Genomic DNA, 25,298 nt, shown 5'->3' on the forward strand with positions numbered 1-25,298 from the left:
AGAAGTGGGGAGACAGGCCGGTAGAGCTGGGGCCAAAGCAGTTGGTGTCTCCGTTTTCTCTGCAGGTTTTTCAGCTCAGCAGTCCTTCTTCGTCTTAGGTTGCAGGAATCTAACTTGCTGTGGTCTAGGAGCCCCTAAATACTCGATATAGGGGTGTGTTTACGTCTGGGGGGTTAGTAGCCAATGGCTACTAGCCCTGAGGGTGGCTACACCTTCTTTGTGCCTCCTCCCTGAGGGGAGGGGGGCACATCCCTATCCCTGTTGGGGATTTCTAAAAGTCAGAGTCACTTCAGCTCAGGACACCATAGGGGCTGTCCTGACTGGCCAGTGACTCCTCCTTGTTTTTCTCATTATCTCCTCTGGCCTTGCCGCCAAAAGTGGGGTCGTGGCCGGAGGGGGCGGGCAACTCCACTAGCTGGAGTGCCCTGGGGTGCTGTAACAAAGGGGGTGAGCCTTTGAGGTTCACCGCCAGGTGTTACAGTGCCTGCAGGGGGAGGTGAGAAGCACCTCCACCCAGTACAGGCTTTGTTACTAGCCACAGAGTGACAAAGGCACTCTTCCCATGTGGCTAGCAACATGTCTGGTGTGTGGCAGGCTGCCAAAACTAGTCAGCCTACACTGGTAGTCGGTTAAGGTTTCAGGGGGCATCTCTAAGATGCCCTCTGTGGTGTATGTTACAATAAAATGTACACTGGCATCAGTGTGCATTTATTGTGCTGAGAAGTTTGATACCAAACTTCACAGTTTTCAGTGTAGCCATTATGGTGCTGTGGAGTTCGTGCATGACAGACTCCCAGACCATTTACTTACAATGTCTAAGGTTTTGCTTAGACACTGTAGGGGCATAGTGCTCATGCACTTATGCCCTCACCTATGGTATAGTGCACCCTGCCTTAGGGCTGTAAGGCCTGCTAGAGGGGTGACTTATCTATACCTATAGGCAGTGTGAGGTTGGCATGGCACCCTGAGGGGAGTGCCATGTCGACTTAGTCATTTTCTCCCCACCAGCACACACAAGCTGCAAGCAGTGTGTCTGTGCTGAGTGAGGGGTCCCCAGGGTGACATAAGACATGCTGCAGCCCTTAGAGACCTTCCCTGGCATCAGGGCCCTTGGTACCAGGGGTACCAGTTACAAGGGACTTACCTGGATGCCAGGGTGTGCCAATTGTGGAAACAAAAGTACAGGTTAGGGAAAGAACACTGGTGCTGGGGCCTGGTTGCAGGCCTCAGCACACTTTCAAATCATAACTTGGCATCAGCAAAGGCAAAAAGGCAGGGGGTAACCATGCCAAGGAGGCATTTCCTTACAAATTTCCTTCATAGTTTGTAGAGCCTTAGACAATGGATGGGTAACGGAAAAAGAGGCAGACTGCCTGATAGAAAAAGAACCAAAGACATCCCACTTCAATATCCTACCCAAGGTTCATAAAAACAAGCACCCAACCCCGGGACGTCCCATAGTGTCCTGGATTGGCTCAGCACTTCAACCACTCTCGCAATTTTGCGATTACTTTTTGAAACCACTTGTGAGTAAGATGCCATAGTATTTGAAAGATACTAAAGATATTTTGAATAAACTCAAGACACTGCATTTGACCTTGAGGTCAAGTTGTTACTTACACTAGATATTGAGTTATTGTACACTAACATACTGTAGGAATCAACAGTACAGGTGATTGAAAAACTCCTAAAATTGAGACGGGGAACAAAATGACTCCAGATGATTTCATCTTGGACTGCGTGCATATGGTACCGACTAGAAATGTTTTTGAATATGAGGGAACCTTCTACCTGCAAACACATATTACATCTATGGGCAGTATAGATTTGAAACAGAGTTCATCTATAATGAACATAGCCCTCTCTATAATCAGAATTGGCTATACAAGAGAAATATAGACAATATCCTTGGAGGAAAACCAAAAAGGAGGCTGCAGATTTTAACAAATGGGTCAACTTCCAGGACTCTTTCCTCAGATTCACGATGAATACCAGCACACAGAAATGCCTTTCCTGGATTTACGTATATATCCTGAAGATGGGAACCTAAAAACAGATATTTATTATAAACCAACACACAAGAACAGCCTATTGAGATTCAAGAGTTTCCATCCCAGATCCCTTAGGGCAGGTTTGCCAATAAGGCAATTTCTCAGGTTGCGACGCAGCTGCACTGACATGTCCGCGTATAAGGAACGAGCAAAAAAATGGATTACTAGACTCAAAAGAATTACCCTGAAAAAATAATCTCAAGAACAAGAAAGAGAACCAGGAATAATGATAGGGAAGCTTCATTTGGCACTTGTAAAAAAAAAAGAAAAAAAAAAAAGAAATTGTACTCCTAGGCCCCTTTGTGTAACTGCCTTCAGTCCTAGCTCCAACCGGATAAAGAAGATCATTGAAGAACACTGAAATATTCTAAACTCAGGAAGATTAAATATCAAACGCCCTATGTTTTCATTTAGAAAAAGTCAGAACCTTTGTGATTTACTGATTCACACTTGCTTCTCAGAAACAGGTGAAAAACATACATACAACATTATGGAATACACTGGTGCCAAGAGGCCATACGCCCTGTGGGAACTGTGGTGTCTGCCAATTCATGAGGAAATGCAAAACGATTCATCTGAGACTCAATACACCATAGATAGTGAAATATCTCACTAACTGTACCTCAGAGGTTGTTACTTACATTTTGAAATGCCCGTGTAATCTGATGTATGTCAGTATGACAACAAGAAAGATACGCATAAGGATCAATCAATCAGTGTATGTGTAGAGCGCACTACCACCCGTGAGGGTCTCAAGGTGTTGGGGGGGGGGAGGGTGTTGCTACTGCTCAAATAGCCAGGTTTTAAGCCGCTTCCTGAAAGTCAGCAGGTCTTCCGTCTGTCGTAGGGGCAAGGGAAGGGTGTTCCAGGTCTTGGCAGCGAGGTGGGAGAAGAATCTACCTCCGGTAGTCGCTCTTCGGATGCGGGGGACGGAGGCGAGAGCGAGGTCGGCTGAGCGGAGTTGGTGGGACTTGGTGTAGAAGATGAGTCATCTTTTGAGGTAGACTGGACTGGTGTTGTGGAGCGCCTTGTGTGCGTGGGTGAGGAGCTTGAAGGTTATTCTTTTGTTGACGGGGAGCGAGTGTCGGTCTCCCAGAAGGGGAGTGATGTTGCGGTGGGCATTGAGGATCAGGTGTGCGGAGGCGTTTTGTATGCGTTGCAGTCGTTTTAGGAGTTTGGCCGGGGCTCCTGCGTAGAGGGTGTTTCCGTAGTCAAGTTTGCTGCTGACGAGGGCTTGGGTGACTGTTCTTCTTGTATCTGTGGGGATCCATCTGTAGATCTTGCGGCGCATGGGTAGGGTCTTGAAGCAGGATGAGCAGACGGCGCTGACTTGCTTGGTCATGGAGAGTGTTGAGTCGAGGATGATGCCCAGGTTGCCTGCATGGTTGGTGGGTGTTGGGGCTGCTCCCAGAGCAGTCGGCCACCAGGAGTCGTCCCAGGCTGAGGGGTTGGCGCCGAAGATGAGGACATCCTTCTTATCTCAGTTCAACTTCAGTTTGCTGTTCCCCGGCGATGGCTTTCATTCCTTCGTGGAGGTTGGATTTGGCGGTGAGGGGGTCCTTGGTGAGGGAGAGGATCAGTTGGGTGTCGTCGGCGTAGGAGATGATGTTGAGGTTGTGCAGCCGGCCGACGCGGGCAAGCGGGCCATGTAGATGTTGAAAAGTGTAGGGCTGAGGGACGAACCTTGGGGAATGCTGCAGATGATCTTGGAGGCTTCGGAGCAGAAACGGGGGATGCGGACGCTCTGGGTTCTGCCGGAGAGGAAGGAGGTGGTGCACTCCAGAGCTTTGTCCCAGATCCCTGCGTTATGGAGGCATGTGCATAGGATGCAGTGGCAGACTGTGTCGAAGGCGGCCTAGAGGTCCAGAAGGATGAGGGCTGCGGTTTCGCCGTTGTCAAGCAGGGCCCTGATGTCGTCAGTGGCAGTGAGGAGGGCGGTTTCAGTACTGTGGTTGCTGCAGAACCCTGACTGGGATGGGTCCAGGATGTTGTTTTCTTCAAGGTGGTGGGTCAGTTGTCTGTTGACGATCTTCACAATTACCTTGGCGGGGAATGGGAACAGGAAGATGGGGCGGAAGTTCTTGAGGTCTCTCTGGTCCGCCATGGGTTTCTTGAGTAGGGGTTTGATCTCAGCATGCTTCCAGCTCTCGGGGTAGGTCGCGGCCTCGAAGGAGATGTTAATGACTTTGCGGAGGTGGGGTCCGATGATGGCGCTTGCTTTGTTAAAGATGTGGTGCGGGCATGGGTCTGATGGAGATCCAGAGTGGATGGTGCCCATGGTTTTGTTTGTGTCGTCTTCATTCATGTTGGCCCAGACGAGGAGGGGGATGTAGTTGAAAGTGGGTGGAGAGTCTGAGGATTCGGTGATTGGCGGGGTGGTCTGGCTGTTGAAGCTGTCATGGATGTCTGTGATCTTGTGGTGGAAGAAGGCAGCAAGGGAGTTGCACAGGTCTTGTGAAGGTGGGATGTTGTTTGTGCTGGGGTTGGAGAGTTCATTCACGATGTTGAAGAGCTCCCTGCTGTTGTGTGCGTTGTTGTCTAGGCGGTCTTTGAAGGAGGTTTTTCTTGGCAGATCTGATGAAGATTGCGGATGGTGTTCTTGAAAGCGGCATGGTTGTCCGGTGTCTGTTCGAGGAGCCACTTTCTCTCCAGTTTCCGAAAGGTTTGCTTGGAGGCTTGAAGGTCTGAGGTGAGCCAGCTGGCTTTCTTGTTGGCATCTCTGTTGGAAGGTTTATTGAGCGGGCAAGAGTGTTGGCACAGTCGTCGATCCAGCACCAGAGGTTGCAGGCTGCGAGGTCGGGATTGGTGGGTTTGATGGGTGGTTTTCGGGCGAGGTTGGTGTTCAGCTGGTCTTGGCTGATTTTGCTCCAGTTGCGGCGGGGGATCTGTTGGGTGCGGTGGTGCATGGTGGGTTTCTGGAAGGTGAAGTGGATGCAGAGGTGGTCGGTCCATGGGAGTTCGGTGGTGTGGCTGAAGGTGACGTGGGGGCTAGCGGAGAAGACGGGGTCCAGCGTGTGGCCAGCGGAGTGTGTTGGGGTAGTGACAAGTTGTCTGAGTCAGAGGGTGGCGAGGTTGTCGATTAGGGTGGTGGTGTTGGGGTCGTTGTTATTCTCCAGGTGAAAGTTCAGGTCGCCGAGGAGGACGTAGTCGGCGGAGGCTAGGGCGTGCCTGCTGACAAGGTCGGCGATGGAGTCGCAGAACTGAGCCCGTGGTCCGGGGGGTCTGTAGATGAGGGTTCCTCTGAGGGTGCTGTTGGGGTTGGTGTGGATCGGGAAGTGCAGATGTTTGGCGGTGCTTAGGGTGTCGTCGGTACAGGTTCTGACCCTGAAGGCGTTCTTGTGGACGATGGCAATTCCGCCTCCGACTCCTTTGGTGCGATTCCTGCAGGTGATCTTGTAGCCATCCGGAATGGCTATGGCGATGTCTGGGGCCGACGAAGTGTTCATCCAGGTCTCCGTCAGGAAGGCGACGTCCGGGGTGGAGGTGTCGAGCAGGTCCTAGAGTTTGATGGCATGTTTGCGTGTGGAGCGGGTGTTAAGTAGGATGCATCGGAGGTAGTTGCGGTCAGGCTCGGCAGGAGGTTTGGCAATTTGGAGGCTGGTGAGGCTGCAGTTCCGGCAGGTGAATGGTCCCTGGGTGTGCTTAGGGGAAGCCAGGAAGCAGGCGTGTGCTCGTCCGGTGTTGAGTGCACGGAGGGTGCTGGTGGTGTAATGGCGTTGCTGGCCGTGCTGGTCTTGGGGACCAGGGGTCCTGGTGCTGGGCGCGGTCTGGGCACAGACGGGCTTGCCTTAGGCATCCCTTTGGCGCGCCCACTGCTCAGCGGCTGCCATAGGAGGGGAGGTGGGAGGGAGAGGCAGCAGGGAGGAGGGAGGGGACAGCGAATGGGTGAGCAGGCGGGCAGGGCCGCAGGGACGCATCGGGGGGAAGAAGGGTAATTGAGGTGAAGGGAGGGGGCGGGGCCTCAGGGACGCAGCGGCGGGAAAAGGGAAATTGAAGTGGAGGGAGGGGGGCGGGGCCGCAGGGATGCAGCGGCGGGGCCGAAAAAAGCAAAAAACAAAAGGGAACCAGGAGCAGCAGCAGCACTGGCACGCGGTGCAGGGGAGCGACCTGCCTGAAGCAGGGTCAAGGGTCGCTCCCTTCACTGCGCAGCGGCTGCCATATAAGGGGAGGTGGGAGGGAGGGGCATCAGGGAGGAGGGAGGGGACAGCGAATGGGCGAGCAGGGGTCGGGGCCTCAGGGACGCAGCGGCGGGAAGAAGGGAAATTGAAGTGGGGGAGGGGAAGGGGCTGCAGGAACGCAGTGGTGAGAAAAGGGAAATTGAAGTGGAGGGAGGGGGGCAGGGAAGCAGCGGCGGGCCGAAAAAAGCAAAAAACAAAAGGGAACCTGGAGCAGCTGCAGCACCGGCACGCGGTACAGGGGAGCGACCTGCCTGAAGCAGGGTCAAGGGTCTCTCGAACATAAGAGTACAATAAGGTGTAGAAAGGATAAAACAAAATTGACCAGACACTTTATTGAGCATAATCACACCTCTGACAGTATTGATTGGTACATAATTGAGAAACTGGAGAGCAAAAGAGGAAATATGAGTAGAGCCCTGCTGAGATGCGAACAGAGATGGGTCTTTAGGTTATACACAGATACTGAGGGTCCGAACGATGAGATTCCATGGGATCTTTTGGGACAACCCTAATCATACTCTAAATGGGATAGTAACATTTCATGGTCCCACAGTCCGTCTCATCTGAGCGTTATCTGTGACAAGTGAATGAGGATTTCCTGAATATGAGACTGATATTTATCATTGCAATCAGAGACCATCTGGTGTGTAATCCCTCTATGGCGATCCCCATTCTAATTAGAACAACATATGATAGTAGACGATCCCAAAGACACCTTAGATTTTGGAATGAACCTAACCAGAATGTGGAAGTGATAGGATGAGTATCCTAAAAACATACATTAAAGATTATGATCAGATACCAGTGTTCATTTTGGGCATAATCTTGCAGTGTTTTCTTTATGTACATGAAAAATATAGAAGGGCTGAATGTCACAGAAGAGACATTTTTTAAAACAATCTATCCAAAAATTGTGACTCTAGTGAGTAAGATTGGGAAGCTGATGAAAAAACAGGGTCAACAAAAATATGTCTTGGCCTGACATTATTCTTACTGCTGTTGCTAAAACAACTGAACGGATAGTGATGGTCATGTAGAACGAGTGGTTGATGTAGGCAGGATATAGGGGTTTCCAGCTTGGAGCCCGTGGGCATTAGTGTACTCATTTGTCACTATATGGTAGGTTTGGAGAATGCGGTCTCCTAATGAATAAGGAGGAGAGACGGGCGCACGCCACGCCTTAGAAATGCACAGGTTGGGCCTGAATGTTTGAGTCCGCCCACCAGATGATTTGCAGATGACTAAAGAGGCGTACAGGAAGCTTATCAGGTCTAAGCCAACTCGACGTCCAATTGGCATGGCGTGGCCCAGCATAGTACAGATCACGCACCTGCAGTCTAAGTGAAGGGCACAACTAAGATGAGGCTAAGCCTATACCATGCCCTTAAAGCAGGCCACGTCCTCTGTTCAGAGAGACTGTGCACGGTAATGATCAGTTATGAGGAGAGACGTGTATCCAAGCAAAGCCCGGCCCCTTTCGTTTTTAGTGCAGATGTTACTCATTTGAGAACAGCATGAAGGGGGTGTGGCAAACGTTATCCGGATATATGCCGGATTTCAGGAAGTCCTCCCTCAGTCCGTGACAGCTGTAAGAGGGGCCAGGGTTGGACTCAACAGGGCAGCGCTCCTTGATGAAGTAAGTTTTCCTTGCTGTGCTGAAATAGAGGAGCCGGGTGAAGCAACCATGGGCGCTTCTCTTTTTCTGTGTGTTTACAGCAATTGGCTTGGCTATTTGTTGTTTTCGGTTGTGTTGCATCCCCTCCCCAACAAAAGAAACAAGCCATGTAGCGCATGTGCAGTGCATTGAACAATTCGGCATTTCACCTTTAAATCCTCCTTTCTACTTCTACCTACACCTCCCCTCCTAGTGTGTGACTACAGGAGGCCCCCTACCTCTACAGACCATGAGGCACAGGGCCTAAGAAAACTAGGTAATATGATTTATGTCAATGAGCAGCATGTGTCGGTTTTCACGTGTGCTGTGGAGCACTTTTTACAGCATGGTGTGTGTGAGTGTTATCACATGTGGCACTGGTTTTCTCTCATAAAGACAGACCAAACAAGAGGTTACAAGTAGTAGAATGTTTGGCAAATATACTGCAGAACCACTTATCTCCTTTTTATTCGTTTTGATTTAATGTATCATACTCTATCCCTTTACTAGGGTAATTGACCTTTGAACATTAAGGGAAGGTAGGTCTTTTCCTTCATCTTATCACAAACTTTGCATGCAGGATCTGCCGTAGCCCTGATAAACGCCTCAGACCTGCCAAGTCTATAAAAACAGGCAGAAACATGTTGGCATGAGTGAGGCACACAAGGGCTGAAGTACCCAACGTTGTCCTCCATTTTTAATACCTAATGGTGTATTTTAATTATACTGAGGGTACCACCAAATAAATAGATTTCTGATGGATACAACTACCTGTGGATTCCTCACCTGATGAATACTCCCATGGCGCCAGCATTTGACGGAAATCTTCTTACTAGTCTCTGCACGTCGACGAGGACGTCACTCTAGCCCACGCGACGCCGTCTGACGTCATACAGGCAATAAGAAGTCCTCGCCGACGTGCCGATGACAGTTCCCTTTTTTCCGTGCATTCGAAACGGTTATCTTCGAGGGAGTTACTGTTACCTTCGTGGTTACAGTGTATTGTCTGCTGCGTAGTCTTCTCTGCGGTAACAATGTCTCAGAGGAAGTCGGGTTTCAAGCCCTGTCGAGAGTGTGGGGGCAAGATGTCAGTTACAGATCCTCACTCCGACTGTCTATGGTGTTTGAGCTCCGACCACGACGTCTCGACTTGCGATTCATGTCAACACATGAATCCGAAGGCCCTCAAAGAGCGCGAGGCCAAGTTATTCATGGCAAAGTCAAAGAAGAAGGAGAAACATCATAAGAAGTCTTCTTCGCCAAGGTCTCACCGGCGTCATCGAGACTCCCGGCGCCGTAGAGACTCACGACGTCACTCCAGCAAGGAGTCTCGTTCGAGGTCACCTTCGGCTCGGCGTCGGAGGACTTGGGAGGTCAGCCCCACGGTCACGCCGCATCCATCGACGCCGTTGCCCTCTCCGGCGTCACCGACTTCACCTGGTCAGGCGTCAGTGATTGAGGTGGTGCAGCCTCTTGTGTTTTCTCCGGCGTCGCAGACGTCGAGGCCGGCGTCGGGGTCGCCCTCGATCCAGGCACCCCAGTATCCGGCTTTTCCCACTCCTGGAGCCGATAGTACCGCGTTTCTTAATGCGATGTATACCATCTTTCAGCAGATGGCTCCAGGAGCTGCTCCGGCTGGTCCTTCGGGGCCCTTGGCCTTTTCGTTGGGTGATCCTGCGCCTCTTCGGCCGGCACCCTTTATGCCCTTTCTCCCTTTTGGGAATGTGGGCTCGGCGCCGGTGCCGGCGTCGGTGGCCGCTCCGGTGGCTTCGGATGTTTCGGCCCCGGAGGTTGCCCCTCCGTCGAAGTCAGGATTTTGCCCTGTGACTCCGGTTGGTCCATCGGCTCCAAGACCTCGTCCTCCGGCTCCTGCCTCGGCGCCGAAGCTGCCTGTGGCGCCGGACGCGGCGTCAGATGCTTCTGGAGATCGGCGCCGTTCTTCGACGTCGGCGGAGGCCATGTCGACTCCGCGTATCGAGGAGAGACTTCATTCGAGGAGGCGTGCTCTCCGTCTTTTAGAAGAGCAAGAGTACCAGCGAGTCCTAGAGGAGGAGGCGGCTTCCTTTCATGCTGTGGTGAGGAAGGCAGCGAGCTTTTTGGACCTGCCTTTGCCGGTGGCAGAGGCAAAGCAGAATTTGCTGACAGAGGTATTGCATCCGGCCTCTGCTGCAGCTGAGCCTCTCTTGCCATTTAATGAGGCTTTGCTGGATCCGGTGTTGGAGGTGTGGAAGAAGCCGGTGTCTTCCTCGGCCGTTCATAGGGCTGTGGCCAGGAGGTATCGAGCTGCACCATCTGACCCTGGCTTTCTCTCTAGACACCCTACGCCGGAGAGCTTGGTGGTGCAAGCCTCCTGTTCCTCAAAGTCAGCGCCTGGTTCCTTCCCGACGGTGCCTGGAGACAGAGACTCCAAGAAACTGGATGCGCAGTCCAAGAAAATATTTTCGTCATGCAGTTTGGCGTTGAAGGCCACCAACGCCACGTGCATTCTGGGGAGGTACATCCATGCGCTGATGGATGATATTTCGTCTTCATTCACGGAGCTTCCCCAGGGTCTTTTGGATGTGGTCTCGGACGCCCAGGCTGCCGCGACCCAGATTATCCAGTCTGGGCTGGACACGACCGACTCGGTGGCCAGGGCGATGGGCACGGCTGTGGTGGCAAGAAGACAGGCCTGGCTCCGAAACTCAGGGTTCTCTGCGGATGTGCAGTCGACCCTGCTGGACCTCCCGTTTGATGGGGACAAACTGTTTGGAGCCAAGGCAGATTCAGCCTTGGAACGATTTAAGGAGAGCAGAGCCACAGCCAAATCGTTAGGACTGCAAGCTCCTTCTTCCTCTGCCTCTTCTAGAATTTTCAGGAGGTTTCGGGGATTTGGGCGTGGCTCTTATTCCTCTTCCTTTCGGGGGAGGTTCCAGCAACCCGCCTCTTCCCTCCCCTATAGGTCATTTAGAGGGAGGGGGAGGGGTGGGGTCCGTACCAGAGGAGCCTCTCAACAGCACTCTGCCTCTTCCTCGTCCTCTGGAGGGGTGCAGCAGGGGAAGCAGCCTTAGGCTTCCACCGTTTCCCACTCACTCCTCTCCTGTAGGGGGAAGATTACAGCGTTTTCTCCACAAGTGGAAGTCTATCACAACGGACACTTGGGTTCTCGGCATTGTGGGAAAAGGCTACGCCCTTCCCTTTCGGGAGTTCCCGCCCCTCATCCCGCCCGCCCATCTTATTGTTCAGAAGAACACCTCCTGTTGCTAGAACAGGAGGTTCAAGTCCTCCTTTCAAAGGGCGCGGTAGAGTTGGTCCCAGAGCAGGAAAAGGGTCGAGGTTGTTACTCAAGATACTTCCTGATTCCCAAAAAGGATGGTCAGTTGAGACCAATCCTGGATCTGAGGATCTTGAATTGGTTCCTCAAACAGGAAAAGTTCAAGATGCTGACCCTAGCACAGGTGCTTTTGGCGTTGAACAAGGAAGATTGGATGGTGTCTGTCGACTTGCAGGATGCTTACTTTCATGTCCCGATACTCAAGTCGCACAGGAAGTATCTCCGGTTTGTGGTAGGGTCGCAGCACTATCAGTTTGCGGTCCTCCCGTTTGGTCTTACTTCAGCACCTCGAGTCTTCACAAAGGTGATGTCAGTGGTTGCGGCGGAGCTCAGAAGGAAGGGGATAGCAGTATTCCCTTACTTGGACGACTGGTTGATCAAAGCCAAGTCCCCGGAGCTTGTGTCGCATCATCTGCAGTCAACAACCCAGTTGTTGTTCGACCTGGGCTTTTCGGTGAACGTGCCCAAATCTCGCCTGGAGCCCTCTCAGCGCCTCCTGTTCATAGGGGCAGTACTGGATACAACATTGAGTCGAGCCTTTCCTCCGCCTCAGCGGATTCAAGATATTCAGGAATTGGTTCCAATGTTTCGAAATGGAGCGGTAGTTCCAGTCCTCAAGGTCCTTCGTCTGCTCGGTCTGTTCGCCTCCTGCATTCTGTTGGTCACGCATGCTCGCTGGCACATGAGGGCTCTTCAGTGGTGCCTCCGAAGGCAGTGGTCTCAACACAAGGGAGATTTAGAAGGTACTGTCAAGATCTCCAGAGATGCTGCTGTGGAATTGAAGTGGTGGATTGCGGGCAACAATCTTTCACAGGGGAAGCCGTTCGCGCAGTCGCCACCAGTGGCCACGGTAATAACGGATGCCTCCACCCTAGGATGGGGAGCTCATCTGGGGGATCTGGAGATCAAAGGGCTTTGGTCTCCAGAGGAACAGGTGTTTCATATCAATCTGTTGGAGTTACGGGCTGTACGTTTGGCTCTCAAGGCCTTCCTCCCATCCCTTCGTGGTCAGTCGGTACAGGTCCTGACGGACAATACTACCACGATGTGGTACATAAACAAACAGGGAGGAGTAGGGTCGTACCTTCTCTGCAGAGAAGCTCTTCGGCTATGGTCCTGGGCAAAGGACCATCAGATTTGCTTGGTGGCAAATCATCTGGCCGGGGTCTTGAATGTACGTGCGGACAGTCTCAGTCGCCAATTCTCGGCAGACCACGAGTGGCGTCTCCATCCAGATCAAGTCTGTTTAATCTTCCAGATGTGGGGGTTTCCTCGGATAGATCTGTTTGCCACTCGGGAGAACGCGCATTGCCCGTTATTCTGCAGCCTCCAGTATCCGATGCAGGGAGCGTTGGGGGACGCGTTTCAGATAACCTGGTGCGACCAGTTGCTTTACGCGTTTCCCCCCATACCCTTGATTCCTCGAGTGTTGAGGAAAATTTGCCAAGACCGGGCCCAAGTCATCTTAATAGCTCCGGATTGGCCAAGGAGGGTATGGTACTCCGACCTTCTCCAACTCTCACTGTGCCCTCCGCTCCGTCTCCCTCTCAGGGCAGACCTCCTCTCGCAGTCGCAGGGGCAGGTTTTACACCCCAACCTCCAGATTCTGCACCTACATGCTTGGAGATTGAACGGGGCAACCTGAGTTCCTTCTCTCTCCCGCCTGATGTAGTGGATGTTATCTTAGCGGCCAGGCGACACTCCACTAAATCTATCTACGCTAATAGGTGGTCTAAATTTGTTATGTGGTGTGGAGAGAGACAGATTGATCCCTTACATGCTCATCTGTCACATGTTTTGTCTTTTGCACTGTCTCTAGCGCAGAAAGGTTGTGCAGTAGCTACCATTAAGGGTTATTTGTCGGCCTTGTCAGCCTTCATTTGTCTTCCAGACCAACCATCGTTATTTAAATCCCCTATTGTTCTCAGATTCTTGAAAGGTCTTCTGAATCAATATCCTCCAAAACCATTCGTTATGCCTCAATGGGATTTGTCCTTGGTCCTGACTTTCCTTATGGGGTCCCCTTTTGAGCCTATGCATTCTTGCCCCTTAAGATATTTGGTTATTAAAACAGTATTCCTGGTAGCTATAACATCTGCAAGGAGAGTGAGTGAGTTGCAGGCCTTATCGGTTAAACCCCCTTATATAACGTTTTATGGGGATAAGGTGGTGTTGAGGACCAAGGCTGCTTTCCTTCCGAAGGTTGTTTCACCCTTCCATTTGGCTCAGACAATCACTTTGTCCACGTTTTATCCTCCGCCTCATCCTTCAAAGGAGGAAGAAAGACTACATCGCCTGGACCCAAAAAGGGCGTTGAGCTTCTATATCGACAGAATGAAGGATATCAGGCTGGAGGATCAGCTGTTTGTCGGATACGTGGGCAAGAGGAGAGGAAAGGCAGTCCACAAGAGAACACTCTCCAGGTGGGTTGTTCTTTGCATTAAAATCTGTTACTCTTTGGCAAAGAAGGATCCGCCTGAGGGCATTAGAGCTCACTCCACCAGAGCTAAGTCGGCCTCTTCGGCCTTGGCCAGGGGTGTTCCTGTGGTTGACATCTGCAAGGCCGCAACTTGGTCGTCCCTTCACACTTTTGTGAAACATTACTGTTTGGACTCTGAGGTCAGAAGGGACGGTCATTTTGCACGGTCAGTGCTGCAGGATTTCTTGGTTTGACCATTTAGGCACCCACCGCCGGGCGTGGTACTGCTTTGGGACTCTATTCATCAGGTGAGGAATCCACAGGTAGTTGTATCCATCAGAAGAACGAGTTACTTACCTTCGGTAGCGACTTTTCTGGTGGATACATTAGCTACCTGTGGATTCCTCACGGTCCCACCCGCCTCCCCGTTGCCTTTTTGGTCTCTCCAAGCAATCCTTGAGTGTGCTCCTTTTGGTCTTCAAAGTTGCAATACATTTTGCATGTATGATATTTGTATATATGTGTATATTTATATATAAATCTATATATATATTGGGTATATACATGATTCGTATGTATAAATATATTTATTTGTTTAAAAAAAAAAAAAAAAAAAAGTTATATTAAATCTACAGCTATTTTATTGCAATGTTGTGTGATTTACAATATTAAGAGATGTTGATTTGCTCTTTCATTGCATTGGGTTATTATTATTATTCTCATGCACGTAAAAAATGTTGGTACTGTCATCGGCACGTCGGCGAGGACTTCTTATTGCCTGTATGACGTCAGACGGCGTCGCGTGGGCTAGAGTGACGTCCTCGTCGACGTGCAGAGACTAGTAAGAAGATTTCCGTCAAATGCTGGCGCCATGGGAGTATTCATCAGGTGAGGAATCCACAGGTAGCTAATGTATCCACCAGAAAAGTCGCTACCGAAGGTAAGTAACTCGTTCATCTTGTGGTTTACCCTCAGGTATTTTTTATTATAGTTACCTGGATCCCAGGAATCTATCCAGAATAGTAAATATCTAAGAACATCCTCAAATAAGATCCCTCCTTGAGGTGGAGTCCACCCAGGCAGTATCACCTTACCAGGGTGAGGCGAGGTGAGCAATGATGAAGCATGTCACATTACGTTAGTGAGCCCTCCTAATCCAATTCTTCGAATTGTTCAAAAAATATGATAGCAGATAGGTAGGCGGATGCAGTAAAAGTAGAAAACAGTTCTCCCCAGTGGGGGCTAGTGATAGTGTCCTGAGGACCCAGAATCGTGGGGACTGCATCTTTTTTGTGTGGCATTGAGTAGAGGCTGGTGCAGTCTCCAGATAAAGCCTCCTCCCTTTCTCTTTGTGCTGGTATAGTTTATAGCAGTTTAACCCAGCTAAGGAAGTTGTACCCAACAACTATCCTGTAATACTATTAATAAACAAATTCCACTCAATGAAGTCAAAGGCCATAGCTCCTTCAAGAAACATAGCCATTTCATTCTCCGCCAGACTAAGCTGCTGCATCAAGGAAAATAGGGAGCTTTGATTATGAGAGGTATAGTGACCTTGTATGAATCTCAGTTGGTCTGGCAGAGAAGGGCCAGACAGCAGTGGCAGCTGGTGATGATCTACAATCTTAGCTAAGATCTTATTGCCTATTAAGGGAGAGCATGTGTATTACTCACATCTGCCTGGTGTAAATATGGTTACAATTGCAGCCTCTGTCAAAAAGATGCAAGCACTTCATTACGCCTGACATGAACAAAAGGTGTGGAAAAGTACATCAGTATATTTGAACAGTAGTGATGTGTAAACCTATGTTCTGATGGGTACCTCTCAACACAGATTCCTCATGTTTAGAATAACCCCTAGGTGACAGACTGGATCCAGAGAATTATTCAGCAGTGCTCCAGCGTGCAAGGAGGTGATGCCAAATGGCTTCATGATGACTGTGTACCACCCCAGAAGTTAAGGAGAAAAGCCACATGCAAGTGTCAGTTTTGGTCTTCCTGCACACTTAGAACTTATTTTGTTTCAAACTTTGTTGGTTTTCCGACAACTTCAAAACGTTTTGCAGTTTTCTAGGGAATGGTGTGCCCACTGAAAACAACGAGAATTCAACCTCTGCAGTGATAGAAAGCAGTTGATGGTCAAGTACCTGCGCAAGGTGTGTCTATGGTGCCTGGGCTTGGGCATGACTCAAAGTCATACAACTGGTGTGCCCTCATGCATTCCAAAGCGATATGGTAAAGAGAGGCACATATATGTCACCAAACACAAAAAGAGGTTGGGGGTGAAACAGAGATTCCTCTCCTATGGCAAGTTACATGGCCAATTGTGGTTGAAGGTTTGAAGTTGCTCCTGTGAAAAATTATCTTCTAGGTGAAAGTCTTCCAGTAAGTCCTAACTGAAGTCTAAACACGAGCTCAAGTTTGCCATGTGGAACTCGACCCCATCCTACCACTCGAAGTCTAGCAGGAAGGCTCAAGGGATATCATACTCTCCCGATGTCTCTGAAGTCTGAACCAACTATTCCCCAGGTTTTTTGGCCTGCAGCACACAACAGACTTCAAATAAGCCGCCATTCAGCAGCTTCTAGTGCACCCTCAGTCCACAAGGAGCCACAGAGGTCTCCAGTTGGGCTTCAGCTGGCAGGACTGCTCCCAACACTGTCTGCCACAGCAGAACCAAATTGCGGGCCTTTACTGACTCCAGCATTGACTTGTGCCCTGGTAGCAAAGTCACCGCCGGTTCCTTCTGCACATGTGCCTGCACCAACTCCAGTAGTGCCTATTGATGCTTGATTTCTAACTCCCGAACCAACAGTGGCTCAATACAGACCTATGATGCGCATCCAATTCCGTACCTCAGCCTTGGAGTTGGTGCCAGCAGAAGATTCACACTATTTTTGGTTCTTATTTAAACCCGGTGCAAGAAACACCTAATGCCCCATAGTACAGTAATGATGGAAAGAAAGGGGATTGATTTGTTCCTCATTCTGCTGCAGATTAATTGTATGTGATTTTACAGAACACCAGTGGGCTAGATACCTTTCCAGGAATGGATCTAGACTCGCCACCTGGGCCACCAATCGAACAATGCTCCTTCGTTGCATAGACCATTTGGAAGGCAGCTAAAGCACTAGAATTGCAATTCACTTTAGAAACTAAAACAAAAGTATTGACTGTGATTCATCAACAAGATACAGCTTTATTTGAGACTTTATTACCATTTGACAAAGCCCTTACTGATGCCTATCTGACTACATTGTCAAAGCAGTGCTCATGTTCACTAGTTAGTCGACCTGTGGCTAGGCTGCATTGACCAATTCAGATTTCCTAACTAAGCACCGTACCTGTGAGAGCCTGATTGTTCAAGCTTTGAAAACAAAGGTTAATCCTAAAGCCTTTCCGATCAACTCTCCAGGTGGGGGGAATCAAACTGCATTTATGTTTTTTCAAAGAAAATTGTTTCCTTGGCCAATCTATCACTCCATTCTACTAATGGTGTTTTCCTTCTGGGTAGATATACCTACACACAATAGGACATGGTAAGAGACATCTTGCCAGCCGCCCCAGAGGACCCCAGGACGTCTCTAACCCACATCTCCGACCCACTGTACGGAGTGGTCAGGATGCAGCCAAGTATGTACTCGTAGCTCATCTTGGCACTACAAACTGCTGTGGTGGAGCTATTTCTGCAAGTCTGATGCTCAAGAGGCATACCTAGATGTGATAAACCAGGTTTTTGGGAGGCGTGCAAGTGTCCTAAACGGACATACCCTTAGACAGTCCCAATCTATTTCAAGAAAAGGTTGACTCTGTGTTAAATTATTTAACTATAGTTGCACCACAGCATGATACTTGGGGCTATTGATACAAGCTAAGCCATTTCCCCATCTGTACAGTAAGGAGGCTATTCCAGGGGACTAGGTTTCAGGCAAAACCTGATGTGCAGTAAGACATTCTCGCTCCTCCTCCCAGAGTTCACAGTGATGACATATGTTTCAATACTGCATGGGGAGGGGCCTCGGCAGAGGTGGAGATCAGTGGCCTGTGGTAGTGAACTAACTTCTTATCATTCTTCTGGAGCTTCAGCCAATTTGCCCAGCTCAAAAACCTTTCTGCTGCCCTTCAAATTGAAGATGTTTCAAGTTCTCATGCCTGCCATGTGGTACTGCAACAAGCAATAAGAATTGGGTTCCTTGATCCTGTGTCAGAAGGGGATATACCTCTGATGGTAGCTGAACCAATAGAAGATCTTTGTTGTCACCTAACCACCTAGTGGGGTCTCTGAATGCCCAGAGCAGAGGACCTGAGTAGGTGTCATGTAGCAGAACTTGATTAGCATCTTCATAGAAATGTGGCGAAGGGAGCCTTCAAACAACGAGGTACACCTTAGTGCTGGACATGTTCACCATTGTAGAGAATGTACATTGTCAGCAATTCTTTGTATTTGAGTTCCTCCACAGTACTCACTAGGGAATGTATTCTGACTGGAGTGGAAAGAAGGAGTTGTGTACACATTTCTACCATTAACTCACCTATCTAGAGTTTTGAAAAAGTTCAAGACATACCAGGCCCATGACATTCTTAATGACCCTGGACTGGGCCAGGAGGGTACGGTACCCAGAGCTCCTGAGGCTGAGCATTCATCCTCCAATCAGGCTTTCCTTCAGTAGAGCCTAATGTCTCCGCAACAAGGCAGAATCCTGCATCAGTCTCCACAACCTACACCCCTAGGTGTGGCGATTGAGCAGTAACACCTCAAAATGTTTGACTTGTCGACCAAGGTATAGGATGGCATCCTTGCTGCTAGATGCCCTTCCATGAACTTGATTGTTGCTTGCACACATTTGGTTTTGATGTGTTTATAAAAGCTTTGACTCACATGATTCCCCCTGCCACCACCTGTAACCATTTCTTATGCCCTAAAGGAATTTGAACTTGGTCTTGACATTTTTTCATATGCATGCTATACAAGCCAATGCACAGCTGTTCTTTAAGGCTCTTAACACTGAAGACTGTCTTTCTCATTGCTATTATATCAGCCTGTTGTGTATGTGAACTGCAGGTGCTTTCCGTTCATCATCTCTACACCACCTACCACTATCTTCTTTCCAGACAACGGGTACTGAAGATTAATGTGGCCTTCGTACTGAAGGTCGTGATTCTCTTCCATGATGGCCGTTCAATTACTCTGCTGGTGTTTTTTGTGCCACCTCACCCCTCACAGGAGGAAGAGAGTCTTCATAGTCTTCCCCTAAGAGGGCCCTAAGTTTTTATATCAACCGCACAAAAGACTATTGTGCAGAATATCAGTTGGACCTTGTCCAGTTTTTCTCTAGGTGACAGGACAGGGAATGTACAACACAAAACAAGACGATTGAGCGTTTAGATGGACTATGGAACTCTGTTCCTTAAGAGCAAAAGTATGAGAATTTATTTTTTGAGGAAAGGATTTTCATCTGCGGACCCACAAGATACCATATCCACCATGATTGGGACATGGCTTTAAAAGAAACTACTGCCTTGATCAGCTCACCCACTGTGTTTAAAATGTACACCCATCATTTAATAAATGCCCATACACATATTGAAACATACTCACTTAAACCCCCCTTTATTTTTCGTGCGCTGTAGTGGACTCGCAGATTGTGAAGTCCAATGTACAGACTTAAGGTAAGTCAGAAAAACAAACAGGTAATATTGACAGAGATTTTCAAACCATGCAGAGGATATTTGATAGAGCTTTAAGTCATTGACAACAGCCATATCCATGTCATTCTTTAAAAGCATTCATTCACTGTGTCTGTATTTCTCTTCCACTATGAGACTTGACTTCCAAACTGAACTCAGTGGACATTTCTCCAGTTCTGGCAGGACTAAACAATACACTTGGGAAAGCAGCCATTAGCCAAGGAGCAAGACTCATTTGTTGGATACATTTATTGGAAGGACAGGGCCAACACCTTTGCACACCCTGATTGATAAGAGTTGTAGGTATGTGTCATTGTAGCGAACAAGCACCCTAGTGAAACCTCTGCTCAAGATAAAGGGATAATTACTCCTTTTCAATCCTTTTGGGTTAACTATTCCGTGTGATTGAACCAGTGTTGATGCAGAAAACGTTTCTGATTTCCTGGTGGTTTGGCACTCAAGGAGTAGTTGTTGGAGGAAACAAGAGGAGAGTTGGAGTATGACTGACCAGTAAGAGCATGTGTTCACATTCACAAGCCAGTCTGCACAGTTAACATCTCTTAGGGTGTCTGCCTTCCTATTAGTTATGATTGTACTATTTGTTATCATTTTGAACTAGTCAGCCTGTCCATGCAAGACTTTGGTGAAGAAGAGGATTTGGATGGAGATCTTGATCTGAGGCATGAACAGCACCAAGACCGATGCTCATCATGGTCCATATAAAGTATGGCCTCACGCTCTTTTATGGTCTTGTGGTGTATGAGACTGCACTTGTTGCAGGATGTCGAGTTCTGCCTCGACCATAAACAGCACAGGCACTCTTCATAGAGCTCTGAAATTAACATTTATTCATTATAGTGCTGACAGTGATTGAACCTTGTCTTTTTGAGGGAGACATATCTAGCACAGAAAAAAATTAAAACAAATCTCTGAGGGAATGCTGACAAGTGTAGGGGAGAGCTCAAATTCCGAGCCAGAGGACACAGAAAAAAAGGAACTGACGTTAGTGCACCAGGCTTGGAGCTTTAGTGCTCCTGTGACCATCACCATGGCATTCCTTCCCCGCACCCTCTACTGGCACAAGAGAGCTAGGAATATTTCCAGATCCAGTCTGACCCTATAGATATTCAACAGGTGAGAGATCTGCAGGTGGATAGAATATCCGCTAGAAAGATTGTTACCAAAGGTAAGAAACCTTTTCTTTCTTGAAGATGTGCCTTTTGTGAATCATCATTAGAGTTCTGAATGGTCTGCTGCCTCCTGGTGAGTTTTTTGTTGATCCTGGCATAGAGGGTGTTCCCGTAGTCCTGTTTGAGTGTGACAAGGGCGTGTTTTCCAGGTGCTGATTGGGAGCAATTTGAAAATATTCCTTAGCATCTTCAAGGTATTTAAGGATGAGGTGTTGACAGCATTGACTTGGTGTTTTGCCTGCTTCAGACTGAGAGAAGACAAAATTAAAGGAATGCCAAGAATTCGGCACTCTTAGCCTGAGTCATAGATTTATTATGGCATTTCCAAAAGGTTCATACAGGGAAAGAATAATGTGAATGTTTATGTCCAATGCAGCAACACAAGTGCACTCCTAAAAATAATCACAGTACTAGAATAATAATGATTATAGAAACAAAGACAATACACTACTTCAACCATGGATAGTATATCTATATATATTGATTATATATTCCTGCACAATGCAAAGATAAAAATAAGAATTAAAAATGCATCACCATGGTGCTTGACATAGACATCATCACTTTGCCAGCTTCAAGTCGTGAACCCAAACAACCGCGAAAAGAGAGAACTACTCACAATTGGATCCAAGCAAGGCGTCACCTCCTAGAAATGAGTTCTGTCTAGCCCCGGTTGTCAAGCTTTCCTCTTATATACTTTAAACAAGCTGGAGAGGAGAATTCTAGAAACTCCCTTCCCCGTACAGTAAATTGCTCATCAAATGCTGGCTGTACCAGGTCAGTGTTGAAAGAGCACCTTTAGAGATTGACCACATCCCAAGGTGGGCTCCCAACACAGAACTGTTCCCTGCCATACTAAAAACATTTGCTGCTACATCCTTATCTCCCCCCCACTCCTCCATGTTAAGTCCCTTTCTTGGTGAGAAAGAGCGAGAGGAGCGAAAAACATGTTGCATAAGTTGTGCGCAGAAAAATACCTGCACTATCAATATGAGGGTGTTTGAAGCTAAGCTAAGCACAAACTCAGTGGTCAAGATACAGAGGTAATTAGATACAAATAGCATTACACGTGGGGAGGGGTGGTATCATGCTGAGTTTGCTGTTGATGACGATCCCGAGGTTCTTGTTGTGGGGGTGGGTGTCAGGCCTACCTCTGTTGGCCATAGGTGGATTCCCACTGCAAGTGTTCTTCCAGAAGATCACTATTTTGTTCTTTTTAGAATTCGGATTTATACAGTTAGCTTTCAGTCACACAGACATTGCACTTGATCCAGGTACTGGGTGACTTGACCATGAGGGCGAGAATGTGTGTCATTGGCTTAGGAGAGCACTTTGATCCAGTGAGAGCAGATGATGAGTGGCTGGGGGATCATGCATCTGTTGAAAAGGGGCAGGCACAGGGAGGATCCTTGTGGAACTCCACAGATGAGGTTGAGGGTGTCCATGGTGTACGGTACCAGGATGACTGACTGGATCCTTCCAGTCAGGAAGGAGTAGATCCATCCAAGTGCGTGTCATTGGATTCCAATGTCATGTAGGTGTTGGATGAGGATAGTGTGGGAGACCATGTCAAAGACAGCGGAGAGGTCCAGAAGTATAAGGAACACCGTGCCTCCTCCATTCAGAGTCATGTGGACGACATCTGTGGCAGCAATCAGGGCAATTTCTGTAGTGTGGGTGGGTCTGAAACTAGCCTGAGTGTTGCCGAGGAGTTGATGGTAATTAAGATATGTATTCAAAGGCACCTGTTGATGGTTTTCTCTACGACCTTGACCAAGAATGGTAGCAGAAAGATGAGTCTTTAAACTCTTCTGCCACCCCAGGGTTGCACCCCTGTATGCTCATAAGAATGTATTTAGGAATTTCCATTTTGTAATTTTTTTTTTAAATGCCTCTTACTGTTCCAAAAGAACATGCATGATTCACTGATTTACTGTAAACCAAATACTAACAAATCAGTAATTGTTCCTTGAAGTGCCTGCTCGGGATGCTGAATTCTGTGGGAAGTAGCAGTACAGAGGTGTTCCTCTATCGGGACACAAGAGTTGGGTTCATTTGAAATCTTATCGTTTAGGCAATAATCTCCCAGAGCTTCTACCTTCAAGGGGATTTCCTCTTATCTAGTGGGATATTGTGTTTTAAGAATGGGGTGCCACGTCTGAGGGGTGATCTGGTACTTGTAATTTCCATTTCCTTAGTCCAGTAAAGTAAAATGGAGTCTCCATGAGTGTACTCATGGGGTGGCTCCTCCGCTAAGGCAGAGGAGTGTCACCTCCCTGCCAGCAGCACCAGCTGCAAAACGATTACTATAAAGCAATAATAAACTACGTTTATTATCTTTTTAAAGTAATAGGAGTGGGGCCATGGGGCTGTGACAGGGATGAGGGGGAATGCACAGCACTCCCCCTCAGTGCGCATGTATGTCTGGCTAGCTGTCTCGGTCCGGCCAAACAAACATGCGCACTGGGCTCTCTTCAACCCAGCAACACTGCATTGCTGGTTGGAGACAGCAGACACAGACTTCAACTCTGCCTTGGAACACCCTGGCTGGGCACTCTGTCCAATCCTAATGCTGCTTTCATGCTACCAGCAGCATGAAAGCAGCATTTGGATTGGACACAGGGAAGGTTGGGAGCCTGTGCCTGCAGTCCAGTCGAGGAGCGACGAGGCTCGGCGCATTGCAAAAGGTTAGGTTTTTGCTTTATTATTATTATTATTTTCGTCATGCCCACCATGTGCCACCCCTTTTCCATCCCACGAGCCACCACTGTTTGTCATTTTGGAGGCCCTCTGGTGTAGCTATTGCAAAGTTACCATTTTTTGTATAACACTCTAAGTTGCATATCTGGATCAAACTGAATATATTTTGATGTATTTATCATCAGTCAGGCTTTGTTGCTGATGAGGATTCTGTTTCTCTTCCTAGAAAGGTGATGACGCATGGGGTTCTGATGCTGCTGGTGACTGGGGCACTGAGGAGAACTGGGAGTCGCTAGATTCTGATCAGGGTAATTCAGATTTTCTTTTGCAAAGGCAGTGTTATATTATAAAGGTATCGTCTTTTGAGTGTTGTCACATTTAAACATTTTGTGCTGTAGTTTCACTGCAATCCAATCCAGTTCCTCTCCTAGCCGGGGACAAGATCACATATGATGTTTTAATGTTCTTTTTTTTTTATATTATGTTGTGAAAGTAAGTCTATCAAAATCACCAGGTATTTGAGACATGCTTTAGTATTCAGGTCAGGCTTGCATGCAGGTATCCACCGTTTAAGCCAAACTACTAAGATTTGAGAAAGTCAGAGAGTATTATGGTGTATCAGAGAGTTTGTTGAATAGACCAGGACATCACTGATAATTTGCACAATATGGTAAGTTTGTACACATGCGGAAACTATATCACTGAAAGTTTGTAGTATGTCAAAGTTTGTACTGTGTAAAGAGTAACTCTTGTTACATGCAGCGTTGTTGAGCCTATCTAGAAGTTTGTACAGTAGAGTTTGCACAGAGGGTAGAATATTTGTCAGTTCAGCTAGTGTGTTCATGTTTAAAATTCATTCATTTTTTTGTCGCATCTTTCGGTAGAATTACCCAGAGCAATACTGAATACATACCAGAATAGCGGTTAAAAATATCAGTATTTCACTTTCATAAAGTTTTTAAAAAGCAAAACAACCTGTAGAAAGTATTATTCGATTTGAGATAAAACAAGAGATTCAGAGCATTTTTGATTAAATAATATTGTCAGAACTAAACATCCACCTAAAAAATAGTTCACTATCAATAATTAAACCTTAGGCTGTCAGAATGTACGATAGAACAATAACAATACAAAACCTTTTGTGATTTGACTTGGCAGTTACAGTACACAAAATGTTGTGCTTACACGTAACACTTGCATACTATCCATCAATAATAACTCACTTTAAAAATTAATGTAAAGTCTCCTGATTTAAGATTAAATGTTGGTGCACATATAAAATTGCATTACCCTATCTAAGCAAAATGATCCAAAATATGCACTTTTAAACTTCGAACAGTGTATTTGGTCAGCTTTAACGCTTTTATGTAATATGAGCTATTTAAGCCAAGGCTTCAAAGAAATATGAGAGCTTCGGGTTTGGGATAATCTCTAGTACCTTTAATCCATACAATGAAGTATTCACCGTTTGAGATAAAGGTATAAGTAGAAGTCAGACCATTTGCTAATTCCCTGCTTATTATTGTTTTAAATATGTCTTTTGGAGCATCATTCATGCTATGTCAGAAGAGTATTTGAGGACACCACTAATAACATATACCATCCATGCTAAGTCCAGCCAGTGGCTCTCTATATCAAGGGCCTAATTTAGGGAAAGGAATGAGTCCACTATCTGCCTTAAGCCTTTGGCTGGATATTTGAGGCTGTCAAATTCAACACCAATAAATAGTACAGCAAGAACTTTGGACCTGGACACTTGCTTCTGACCTTTAACATGGTGCTTGCCAATTTATAAAAAAAATATATTCAAATCCATTTGAAAAGCTTCAACATCATGTTAACCTCATGCTGTGTGTGAAGAACATCATGTTGTGTGTCATCATTATGGGGTGGAATGTGAGGCCGGGTCAGATGTTCCTTAGGGTCCAAAAACCATTGTTTGTGATTTCTGGAGATTAAGAATTAAATTGTTCAAGGAAAACGTATTTTGAAAGTGCATCAAGTTGATGTTGTAATCCTAATGGGTGTTAAATTGAATACAATTATGACAGAATAAATTATCCACAGAATTAGTGCACCAATGAAGATGGAGAAAATTACCTTCT

At 47.5% G+C, this 25,298-nt stretch overlaps 1 protein-coding gene across 1 annotated transcript in view; it reads left to right on the top strand.

The window, feature by feature from the left end:
• Positions 1-25,298, top strand: part of SCYL1 (SCY1 like pseudokinase 1) — a 1,332,837-nt gene that overhangs the window by 1,166,178 nt on the left and 141,361 nt on the right. Inside the window, exon 16 of the mRNA XM_069207794.1 lies at positions 23,420-23,501. Coding sequence (XP_069063895.1) covers positions 23,420-23,501 — 82 coding nt within the window. The remainder of the gene's footprint in view (positions 1-23,419; positions 23,502-25,298) is intronic.

This window comes from Pleurodeles waltl, chromosome 9 (genome assembly GCF_031143425.1).
Source record: "Pleurodeles waltl isolate 20211129_DDA chromosome 9, aPleWal1.hap1.20221129, whole genome shotgun sequence".
In the NCBI taxonomy this organism is placed as follows: domain Eukaryota; kingdom Metazoa; phylum Chordata; class Amphibia; order Caudata; family Salamandridae; genus Pleurodeles; species Pleurodeles waltl.